Source organism: Oncorhynchus nerka, linkage group LG24 (assembly GCF_034236695.1).
Source record: "Oncorhynchus nerka isolate Pitt River linkage group LG24, Oner_Uvic_2.0, whole genome shotgun sequence".
Taxonomy (NCBI): domain Eukaryota; kingdom Metazoa; phylum Chordata; class Actinopteri; order Salmoniformes; family Salmonidae; genus Oncorhynchus; species Oncorhynchus nerka.
The window spans coordinates 66,073,650-66,086,582 of NC_088419.1; the positions used below are offsets into that span (position 1 = coordinate 66,073,650).

The 12,933-nt window shown below is 43.3% G+C and overlaps 1 protein-coding gene across 1 annotated transcript in view; it reads right to left on the bottom strand.

Moving 5' to 3' along the window:
• The window catches only part of LOC115108740 (spermatogenesis-associated protein 16), a 49,672-nt gene extending 37,045 nt beyond the window's left edge, over positions 1-12,627 (bottom strand). Inside the window, exons 1-2 of the mRNA XM_065008509.1 lie at positions 12,073-12,627; positions 10,532-10,677 (exon numbers count right to left, since the gene is read on the bottom strand). Of these exons, the coding sequence (XP_064864581.1) occupies positions 10,532-10,677; positions 12,073-12,627 (701 nt within the window). The remainder of the gene's footprint in view (positions 1-10,531; positions 10,678-12,072) is intronic.
• Positions 12,628-12,933: the final 306 nt, after the last annotated feature.

Consider the following 12,933-nt stretch of genomic DNA (forward strand, 5'->3'; position numbering starts at 1 on the left):
TACCACATGGAGCATTGGCTACACGGCTGGAAATGGTTCAAATCTGAGACTAATCGATCCCTACAGAATAAGAGCAGATCTTAGACATTAATTACTAGTCTGCAGCTAGAAATCACGTAAACCTAGGACGAGAATACAGACAACCGCCAATACTGCTATTCTATGAGAACATTCCTTAATGGTACTCTGAAGTATCCATTCTAACAACATGAAGGATTTTGATCTTTTGGGAAACGCAACCAGAGAGACTCTGATGAACTCTCCTGCAGACGGACCGGATTCCAACAGAGAAGACAACAACGACATGTTGTAATTATGAATTGCAATTTTTTTTCAAACAAGCGGCCATTCATGGGCAAAGGATTAGCATTTCAATCAATATAATTATAGACTGTGTGTAATGACTCCATGTGGTCTTTCCCGCTCTCTCAGTCCACACTCCCTTCCCTTTATCTACCAAGCCGTCATATCGGCTTAGCCCACTAGGGACTTTTTCCATCATTGTTAGTAACCAATATCTACTGCTTGTTTGTTATGTACAGTGGGGCAAAAAAGTATTTAGTCAGCCACCAATTGTGCAAGTTCTCCCACTTAAAAAGATGAGAGAGGCCTGTAATTTTCATCATAGGTACACTTCAACTATGACAGACAAAAGAGAGAATAAAACCCCAGAAAATCACATTGTAGGATTTTTAATGAGTTTATTTGCAAATTATGGTGAAAAATAAGTACGGCCAGCGGTCACAACGAGTATCTGGTCATGCCATTTGGCCTTACCAACGCCCCTGCTGTTTTCCAGGCTCTGATTAAATGATGTTCTCAGCTACATGTTGAACCGGTTCTTCTTTGTCCACCTCAATGATATGCTTGTCTTCTCCTGCTCCACCCAAGAACATGTGCTCCACGTCCGACAGGTTCTCCAATGCCTCCTGGAGAACCAGCTGTTTGTAAAAGCAGAGAAGTGTGAGTTCCATCACTCCACAATGGGTTACATCATCACTGCAGGGAACTGAAAACAGTGGTGGATTGGCCCCAGCCTACTTCCAGGGTGCAGCTGCAACATTTCCCGGCGTTCGCCAACTTCTATCGCCACTTTATCCGGTGTAACAGCACCTTGGCTTCCCCCCTATCTGCATTCACCTCGCCCAAGGTTCCGTTCACTTGGTCTCCAGCTGCTGACCGGGCGTTCAGGACCTCAAACATCGCTTCACCACAGCTCCCATCTTGGTTCATCCTAACCCATCCCGTCAGTTCGTGGTGGAGGCCGATGCTTCGGATGTCGGAGTGGGGGCTGTCCTGTCCCAGCATTCTGCCCTGGACCTCAAGCTATATCCCTACACCTTGCCTCAACACCAATGTGGGGAATCGTGAGCTTCTCACGGTGATGATGGCATTGGCGAAATATAGGCACTGGTTGGGGGGGCAGAACATCCGTTCATCGTGTGGACAGACCACAAGAGTCTGGAGTATCGCCTCACCGCCAAAGACCTCAATTCCAGGAAAGCTAGATGGGCCCTGCTGTTCACACGGTTCAAGCCGGATGCACTGTCACAGCGTTATAGCCCTGTGACTACTACCTTGGAACCCGCCTGATAACCGGATGTTTTTACTGACGCCGTCCGCTCCGTGATCCTGGCTCGGGTCCACACGGACCCTGGCTTTTGTGCGACAATGCTTTTGGTGGCCTACCATGGTCCCTGACCTGTCCACATTCGTCGCCGCTTGCACAGTTTGTGCACAGAACAAGACTCCTCGGCAAGCTCCGGCTGGTCTCCTCCAACTTCTGCTGGTCCCTCACCGTCCCTGGTCTCACATCTCCCTGGACTTTGTCACGGGTCTTCCCCCATCTGGAAGGCATTCTGCACCTTCATTGGGTCGTGGGCCAGCATGTCCTCCGGGTTCCACCACCAGTCCAACGGCCAGTCAGAGCGAGCCAACAAGGACCTAGAGACTACTCTGCACTGCCTGGTCTCAGCCAACCCCACCACCTGGAGCCAGCAGCTTGTGTGGGTCGAATACACCCTTCCCTGCTCTGCCACGGGCCTGTCACCTTTTGAGTGTCCCCTGGGGTATCAGCCCCCGCTCTTCCCTGAGTAAGAATAAGAGGTCGGCATAACTTCTGCCCAGATGTTTGTCTGCCGTTGTCGTCATACCTGGAGGAGAGCCCGGTCGGACCTTCTCAAAACCACCTCCAGGTATGGATGACAAGCAGATCGCCACCGGCATTGGCTAAGGGCAGAAGGTATGGCTGTCCACCCGGGAACTGCCCCTCCGGGTGGAATCCCGCAAACTCTCCCCTCGGTTTATCGGCCCGAAGTCATTATCCCCTGTGCTGTTCGCCTTTTGTTCCCCCTCATATCCTTTGCCCGCCCCAACCCCATCCACTGAATAATTAACTGGTTTGAAAGCAGAGCTATTAAGTGCACAATCCACACGAACCTATAAAATAATTCTGTTTTGCCTGTCTGATGCATCTGAACTGTGCTTATGGTCAGGTCTAACATGCCATGGATCTTTGCCTAAGATACTGTCAACATCATCATCATCCCCACTCCCCCTCTGCATCACTCTAATGTACAGTAAGCTAAGGGTCTTCTAAACTCCTTATGCATGGGAGGACCCTCGTGTCTAGACAGGGGATAGAGAACGAGAGATCTGTGTGTGTCACACTCAGTGGTAAGTATTTAAGTAAAAGTACTTTAAAGTACTAAGTTGTTTTTTGGGGCATACTTGGCTATTTATATTTTGGACAACTTTTACTTCACTACATTCCTAAAGAAAATGTTGCACTTTTTCCTCCATACATTTTCCCTGACACCCAAAAGTACTCGTTACATTTTGAATGGTTAGCAGGACATTCATGAATGTCCAATTCACACATTTATCAAGGGAAAATCCCTGGTCATCCCTACTGCGTCTGATCTGGCAGACTCACTAAACACAAATGCTTTGTTTGTAAATTATGTCTGGGTGTTGAAGTGTGCCCCTGGCTGTCCATAAACTAAACTATCACATTTACTTTTGATACTTAAGTATATTTAAAACCAAATACTTTTAGACTTTTACTCAAGTAGTATTTTACTGGGTGACTTTCAGTTTTACTTCAGTAAATTAATGTAACTTTACTTTTACTCAAGTATGAAAATTGGGTACTTTTTCCACCACTGCTCACACTCTTCTAATGAGCTTGATGAGGGCAATATAAGTCATGTCAGAGATTTTCTACAGCAAGCTGTGGCATTTGGGGTGGAAAACAGCTGCTTATTCCTTATTTAACATCTTCGAGCTTTGGAATGTAACAAATACACCTTGTGTAAAAAGAACAGCAAAGGTCTCTGATGGCACATTTGGGTGTTGACAACATTTCCTTTTGGCAATAACTTCACAAACAGATCCAGAAGCAGGTCTGCCAGCCAACCTTTCTCATATGAACTTCTCATTCAAAACCTGAGACATTGGACCTGGCTGGCATTATCAAATATAACAAATCAAATTTGATTTGTCACATGAGCCGGATACAACAGGTGTAGGTAGACCTTACCCCAAAATGCTTACTTCAGTGCCCTTAATTAAGCAATGATGCAGTTTTTAAAAAGTAAGAAATAAACTAAAGGAAAAATGGTAAGAATAAAATAACAATAACGAGGCTATATACAAGGGGTACCAGTAACCAGTCAATGTGCAGGGGTATGGGTTAGTCAAGGTAATATGTGCATGTACTGTAGGTAGGGGTAAATGTCCATAGATAATAAACAGAGAGTAGCAGTAGAATATGTCAAGAGTGTGAAGGAATGCGAATGCATGCATGTGTGCATATAGCATCAATATGCATGTGTGTCCATGTGTATATGCCTCCAGTGAGTGTACATTGAGCCTGTACAATAGAGTCAGTGCAAAACATTTGAATAAATAAGAATAAAATAATGGGGTCAATGTTAATAGTCCGGGTAGCCATCTGATTAACTTTTCAACCATTTTATGGTTTGGGGGTAGAAGCTGTTAAGGAGTCTTTTGGTCCCAGACTTGGCGCTACGGAACCACATGCCATGCGGTAGCAGAGAACAGTCAACAGTCTATGTCCTGTGTGGCTGCAGTCTGACACTGCCTGGTATCGAAGTCCTGAACGGCAGGAAGCTCGGCCCCAGTGATGTACTGGGCCGTACGCACTACCCTTTGTAGCGCCTTGTGGTCTGATGCCGAGCAGTTGCCATTCTGGTGATGCAACCAGGATGTTCTCAATGGTGCAGCTGTAGAACTTTGAGAATCTGAGGTCCCATGCCAAATCTTTTCAGCCTCCTGAGGGAATATGTGTTGTCGTGCACTCTTCATGACTGTCTTGGTGTGTTTGGACAATGAAATTAAGTCACATTTTATTGGTCGCGTACACCTATTTAGCAGATGTTATTGCGGGTGTAGCAAAATGCTTGTGTTCCTAGCTCCAACAGTGCAGTAGTATCTAACAATTCACAACAACACACAAATCTAAAAGTAAAAGAATGATCTTAGGCTTGTGTGCGGCTGCTTGGCCGTTGGAACCCATTTCATGAAGCTCCCAAAGAACAGTTATTGTGCTGACGTTGCTTCCAGAGGCAGTTTGGAACTCGGTTGTGAGTGTTGCAACCTAGGACAGATGATTTTTACGAGCTGAAGCACTCCCATTCAGTGAGCTTGTGTGGCCTACCACTTTGCGGCTGATCTGTTGTTGCTGAGCTGTTCCAATTCACAATAACAGCACTTACAGTTGATCAGGGCAGCTATAATAGGGCATACATTTTACTAACTGACTTGTTGGAAAGGTGGCGTCCTATCACATTGCCACGTTGAAAGTCACGGAGCTCTTCAATACAGGCCAATCTACTGTCAGTGTTTGTCTATGGAGATTGCATGGCTGTGTGGTTGATTTTATACACGTCAGCAACGGGTGTGGCTGAAATAGATTAATCCACTAATTTCAAGGGGTGTCCAAATACTTCAGTATATATATTTGCTACTGCTTGACTAAAGAAAATCTCGGTCGACCAACAGCCTATTGACCAAACAATCTACTAATTGAGATCAACCCTAAACCAAAGTGTCATGTGACTAGTGTAACAGTAAAACTTTAGACCGTCCCCTCGCCCATACCCGGGGGCGCGAACCAGGGACTCTCTACACACATTAATAACAGTCACCCACGAAGCATCGCTACCCATCGCTCCACAAAAGCCACGGCCCTTGCAGAGCAAGAGGAACCACTACTTCAAGGTCTCAGAGCAAGTGACGTCACCGATTGAAACGCTATTTAGCGCGCACCACCGCTAACTAGCTAGCCATTTCACATCCGTTACACTCACCCCCCTTTTGACCTCCTCCTTTTCCGCAGAATCGCTCCACAAAAGCCGCGGCCCTTGCAGAGCAAGGGGAACCACTACTTCAAGGTCTCAGTGCAAGTGACGTCACTGATTGAAACGCTATTTAGCGCGCACCACCGCTAACTAGCTAGCTATTTCACATCCGTTACACTAGGGTGGGCATTCCATGTTCCTTTTTCTATGTTTTTGTATTTCTTTGTTTTTGGTCGGGTATGGTTCTCAATCAGGGACAGCTGTCTATCGTTGTCTCTGATTGAGAACCATACTTAGGTAGCTCTTGCCCACATGGGTTGTGTGGATAGTTGCTTTCTGTTTTGTGTCTGCACCAGACAGGACTGTTTCAGTTGTTCCATTTGTTGTTTTGTATTTTTAGTGTTCAGTTTCGAATAAATAATATGAACATGTACCACGCTGCACCTTGGTCCTCACCTTCTTCCACCAACAGCCGTTACACAAAGAGAATTCTCTTTGGAGGTAATACGGTCAGCATTTGATTGCGAGGTATTCTAGGTCGGGTGAGCAAAAGGACTTGAGTTCTTGTACATTATCACAATCACACCATGAGTAGTTAATCATGAGACATACACCTGCGCCTTTCTTCTTCCTGGCGAGTTCTTTATTCCTGTCTGCGCAATGTACTGAGAACCCAGCTGGTTGTCTGGACGGGGACAGTATATCTGGAGAGAGACATGATTTTGTGAAACAGAGTATGTTACAGTCCATGATGTCTGTCTGTAAGGAGATCCTCACCCTGTGCTTGTCTACTTTATTGTCCAGGGACTGAACAATAGCGAGTAATATACTCAGAAGCGGTGGATGGTGTGCACAGCTCCTGAGTTGGACTAAAAGTCCACTCCGAATACCTCTTCTCCACCTGCGGCATCTTGGAGCAGCATCTGGAATAATCTCAATTGCCTTGGGGGCAACAAAAGGTTCTAATTTAGCAAAGTTGTATTTCTGGTCAGAATGCTGGTGAGTTACAGCCGCTCTGATATCCAAAAGTTATTTCCGGTTAATAATGTAAGAAATAACAAAACTATTTAAAAAACCTGTGAAATTGCTTAGGCGCTAGAAGCAGAGCTGCCATGTCTTTTGGCACCATCTTTCTCATTGACAGGTCCTTAGTGATGTGGACACAAAGGAACTTGAAGCTCTCGACCTGCTCCACTATAGCCCCGTTGATGTGAATGGGGGCATGACCGGCCCCCCTTTTCCTGTAGTCAACTTTCAGCTTATTTGTCTTGCTCACATTGAGGGAGAGTTTGTTGTCCTGGCACCACACTGCCAGGTCTCTGACCTCCTCCCTATAGGCCGTCTCATCGTTGGCGGTGATCAGGCCTACCACCCTTGTGTCATCGTTGGCAGTGATCAGGCCTACCACCCTTGTGTCATCGTTGGCGGTGATCAGGCCTACCACCCTTGTGTCATCGTTGGCGGTGATCAGGCCTATCACCGTTGTGTCATCGTTGGCGGTGATCAAGCCTACCACCGTTGTGTCATCGGCAAACTTAATGGTGGTGTTGGAGTCGTGCGTGGCCACACATTTGTGGGTGAACAGGAGTACAGGAGGGGACTAAGTATGTACCCCTGAGGGACCCTCTGTGTTGAGAAACAGCAGAGAACATTCACAGCCTTTTATGAAGCCATATTGTTCTGTTATTCTGACAGGGCCAGGCATATCACCATCTCCCTAATCAGGAAATCATGGCAACTTAGTTATTTTCTCTCCTTAAAAGTAGAACACTATTCTCCTTTGATGTCTGGGGACCTGTTTGTCTGAATCTGGTCTGACATTGTCTGGCTGGCTAATTGACATCTCAGCACCACTCTCAATGTATTGTAAACACATACCTGCAGCTAAGGAGAAAAATCTGCTAGAAAGTGAGATAATGCAATATGAATGTCAGTGCCACTGATCACTTTGTGAAAGTTTTGTTAACTCCTTGCACAGAAAACCCCCACAAATGCTCAGTATCCTTCCCTAAAACTGTTTATGGCCATACTATTCTATCTACATGGAAACGATTATCTGAGTAGGGCTTGGCTCTTTAAAGCCTCCCAGATAATTACAGCCATTAATCTGCTGCCTTAACTAAATGGCTGGCATTTAGATGAACGCACAGCTTTTTAGCTATAGTTTCTTGTACGTAAGTGTTCTATTTTAAACTTTACAGACAGAAATGCCAAGTAAATGGCCATTGTTCAATGAAGGTGAGGTTCATTGCTTTTAGGGAAGAAAAGGGAAACTTCCTCAGTCACATATATAGCTTGAGAACACACCCCACTACAGTGTAGCACTACATCAGGAACAATAATAATGAAAATGCACTAACTGGTAAAACATAATGACTCAATCATACTTTAGATCTGTACGTACATCAATTAATCTACTGAGAAAAAATGAGGAAAGTAAATCTCATTTACATAAGGGACACTCAAATTTTCTCAGTTGAATTTTTTTCCAGTCTGAGGAAGATGTTGGGATCTCAAAATAACTGTTTGTAGATGACAAACATTTTGTAGATGTGCGATTTGACAATGTCAGAACAGAACAGCATTGGAAGGGAGATGGCATCTACAACCTGAAGACGAGACAGACGCAGCCCTGGAACAGAAAGCAATCCATAAACGCTGTCATCACAGCGGGTTCAAAGACTGCACCATGGTATTTTTATCTGTATTGTTTTGTCGGGTTCCAGCCTCCTAAACTAATGCATTCAAAATCCATTTATGGGGGAATCGTCATGGCTGTCTTTGATCGAATCCCGCCTTTCCCCTCATCCTGCTCAAAGCCAGCTCCTATGAAGCAACAGAAAATACAGAATGCACCACATTTACAGCCGGTAAATGCAACAACAAAAATACAAAAGGGAAAAAATTATCTGTAATCCATTTGTGGTTTCAGGAGCTGTGAACATGTGCGCTTGCTTTGAAACCATTGATTTTCTAAGTGTTACCAACTCCATAAAGCAAACTTGCATTCAGAATTTTGTTGTGCAACCAACACAGCACGGCTGAGAAAGAAATGTAGGCAGCTGCCATTAGTTGAATAATAATATTCACTTGTTCAAAGGTAGGGCATACTACCTTTATATAGATATATATATGACATACTGCTCCTGTGGAAGTATTAAACAGCCCTTTTCAAACTTTTCTGGCCAAATATCCTTTTCTAATGTTTGACTGGTTTTACATACTCCCAAAACATATTTTCAGTTCAAAACCGCTGCTCTAAACTACCTTGTCACCCTGATCCAAAATGACCACATGCCAGAGCTGAAATCGCCAACAGTAGACAGAGCCCAAAAACGTCCAAACACTGTTGACTTGTCTGTTAGTAAACAAGCCTTGAGATCCTTTGTCACTAGTTCATGTTCTGATTCTATACTGCACATCAACATATTTGGATTAAATATACTTTTCCCCCCTCACCCATCTACACACAATACCCCATAACGACAGTGAAAACATGTTTTTAGAAATCTTCACAAATGTATTGAAAATTTTAAACAGAAATCTCATTTACACAAGTATTCACACCTTTTGTTAGAATCCCCTTTGACATTAATTACAGCTGTGAGTCTTTCTGGGTAAGTCTAAGAGTTTTGTACACCTGGAATTTACAATATTTGCACATTATTCTTTTGAAAATGCTTCAAGCTCTGTCAAATGGGTTGTTGATCATTGCTCGACAACCATTTTCATGTCTTGCCATAGAATTATAAGCAGATTTAAGTCAAAACTAACTCAGCAACATTCACTGTCTTCTTGGTAAGCAACCCCAGTGTAGATTTGGCCTTGTGTTTTAGATTATTGTCCTGCTGAAAGGTGAATTCATTTCCCAGTGTCTGGTGGAAAGCAGACTGAACCATGTTTTCCTCTATGATTTTGCCTGTGCTTAGCTCCATTCTGTTTCATTTAATCATTAAGGACTGTTTCAGTCCTTAATGATTACAAGCATACCCATAACATTATGCAGCCACCACTATGCTTGACAATATGGAGTGGTACTCAGTAATGTGTTGTATTGGATTTGCCTCAAACATAACACTTTGTATTCAGGACAAAAATGCTTTGCCACATTTTTTGCAGAATTACTTTAGTGCCTTGTTGCCAACAGGATGCATGTTTTTGAATATTTTTATGCTGTACAGGCTTCCTTCTTTTCACGTTGTCATTTAAGTTAGTATTGTAGAGTAACTACAATGTTGTCGATCCATCCTGGCTGCTATCACAGCCAATAAACTCTAACTGTTTTAAAGTCACCATTGGCCTCGATGAAATCCCTGAGCGGTTTCCTACCTCTCTGGCAACTGAGTTAGGAAGGACGCCAGTCTCTTTCTAGTGAGCGGGTGTATTGATACACCACCAAAAGTGTAATTAATAACTTTACCATGCTCAATAGGTGTCCTTCTTTGCGAGGCATTGGAAAACCTTGCTGTTCTTTATGGTTGAATCAGTGTTTGAAATTCACTGCTTGACTGAGGGACCTTACAGATAATTGTATGTGTGGGGTACAGAGATGAGGTAGTCATTCAAAAATCATGTTAAACAATATTATTGCACACAGAGGGAGTTCATGCAACGTATTATCTTACTCTTAAAGCACATTTTTACTCCTAACTTATTTAGGCATGCCTTAACAAAGGTGTTGAATACTTTCTGAAGACACTGTAGCTCTCCATACATAACAGGCCCAGACAGTTCCCAGGCACTGTGTTTCACATATAGTTCCCAGGCACTGTGTGCTTCCAAGGGTAAGAAGACAGTGGGACCAAGACAGGGTGAGTTATGGGGGTCCAGGTCTGGGTCCTAATGGAGGGGGCGGTGGACAGGTGTAATGGTCTGACTAACAGGCAGGTCGGAGGGACAGAGGCAAGTGGAGGTCAGGCGGGTGGGCAGCATGTAAACTGCTCAGAAATAACTAGCTTTATCTCTGCTCCATTAACACATCCTCCCTTTTATATGCATGGAATCAACAGTATACAGAGAAATACTTTTCAGACTGCTTTTGGCTACACAAGATGGGGGTAATGGTTATGTTATCCTTCTGCACAAAATGGATGTCTATGGGAGTTGTATTCAGGCTTGTTGTAGGTCATTCTGACTTACTCTCACTGCTGAGTCCTTTGCTGGGTGTTTTTGTGAATATAAAACCTGACAAGCATCCTCATCCTTACCTGTGGGAGTGGTTGAGGGCTATCTTCGGTCTCTTCAGTCTCAGGTAACAGGCAACAAGTCTGGACTCAATCAAACTGGCAACCTTAGAAATGTCTTCATACATCGCATGCAAAGATTGTTCAACTGCAGCGCCTTTTGAACACAGCTGAGAGAGAGAGAGAGAGACTTTCACTACACAAATCTCACAATTGAGCTATAGAACAATCTCTCCCTCAATTACAACCTGAGTATTTCAACATTAGAACACAAAGCTTGTCAAAATAGACAGAAATTAGTAAAATTTCAGAAGGCAGAATGTTGGCACATTTGACATCAAGTCTAAGAAATACTTTTGTCTATGCACTTATCATATGAACAGAACATTTCAAACAAGTCCTGTTTTTTTTTCTAGGGATCATGGAAAACATGTCGGATGTGTAGTTGGGGTGACCAGTAACACACAAATGAGTCATCAGAGCAGCTTAATCAAATGACTATGACAACATTTTAGTGCCACTGGCAAAACTATGCAGCATGTGCTAATTATAGGACCTCTCAACAATGTACGGTAAAGGATTCATGAATGATTCATTTGCATATAAGAGACTGAGATGTACCTGGTGATGCACTAATGAAATAATTTATTTCAGCAGACAATAAACTGAGATTTTTACATTGTAGTATACCCCTCTGGTCTAGTGTTCAAAGCAGGTTCAAGGAGTTATCCAGGTAACTTGCCTAAATATTCTGATATAGTGTAACATTTTACTTTTAAAAAGATAGGCATGGTCTAATAAATTCAGCATATCTAAGTGTATATTTTTTAATGAACCTGAAAATGAATAGTTATTTGTGCTTGATCATCAAAGTTTCTCTGGGCATGAACGTCTAGTTCTGATTTACATTTGGCTGAGTTTTCAACTTATGTGAATTCAACGTCAAATCAACAAAAAAGGTCACCACGTCATTAAAAGTTGGATGAAAAAAAGACAAAATACCCTTTCATTGATGACTTCTTGAAAATCCAATCAGTTTTCCACATTGATTCAACATCATCACATAGATTTTTTGGGTTGACATAACGTGGAAACAATGTTGATTCAACCAGTTTTTGCCCCGTGGGTTAGCTGGTTAACTAATGTATCCTGCTCTGTAGTATACTGGTCGAAGTTTGCTGCTTTGTGGGATTTTCAAAGTACATACACTTTGTAATAAGCTGCTTTGTTTTAAGCATACAACATTGTGCCATACAAGACAAACAGATGAACACAACTGTATCTAAAAGATGTATTACATTAAAGGCCATGACATTTGTAATACATGATATCTGTGAAAATAGAGGTCATATACCCTGGGGGAAAGCTGGCTGCTGCCATAAGTTCTGGCAGTTTTCATTTCAAGTTTTCAACACTTTGATTTAAAAAGGTTTGACAATCATTTTACAAGACTGGGGAGGGACGGAGACAATAAATAATGATGTAATCTATTTGTTTAGGAAGTGAACAAATAAATAAATAAATGAGGAAGGACTATGGACAGATTTAATTTAAATATCAAGTACCTCCAGAGCTGTGGTAAAACGACTGGCTGCGATCCCATATTTCTTCTGTTGGTAGTATGAGTCGGCATCCTGTAAGGCTACATCCAGCCATTTGTCAATTTGAGGCAGAAAGCCGAGATTAGGTCCACTTGGAGGACCTACTATTTCAGAGGCTTGACACATAAATTGTGAAGCCGAGGAGGTGACTGGGGACTTGGAGGGCTGCTGGGTAATGTTGTGCTGCTCGTCACCATACACTAGCTTCATCTCCGCCGCCAACAGGCTTTTTAAAGAGATACGGAGGGGTGGAGGTAAGGGGCTTCCCTCATCACACACCCCCTGCTTCTCCACTAGTGGTCTATCACTAACACCCCTGCTGTCCGTCATTCTCTTCTTGGGCCTGGTGCTGTTTCCCCTCACTCTCGCTTTCCTCCTCTTATTTGGGCCACTTTCCTTGGGCGGTGGTGGTGCCTGGGTATTGTGAATCAGATTCACGTCTGTCTCTGTAGCCGAGCTGGGTCTCCCTGGCGGAGCCTGATTATCTGAAAGCTGTGGAACTCCTGCAGATTGAACCATGATGCACCTGCAGGAGATGATCACCAATATGAACAGATAATGTAGACTCATGAGGCCAAATATACTTGTTACTGTGTAGCCTGGCCCAAAGCATTGTAACTGTTTGTGTGTGGAAAGAAATCATCTCAAAGAGAAACATGGTTTAGATGTCAAATTCCTGCAAAATATGCGTTATAGTTTATAAACCTAATTCCTAGTCTACATCATAACTTTTCAAAGTAGAAAATATGAAGTTTCTCAAACATGAGGTTGGCCTAGAGACAGATTACATAATGGTAGGCCTAACCTTGCCCCCTGTCTAATTGT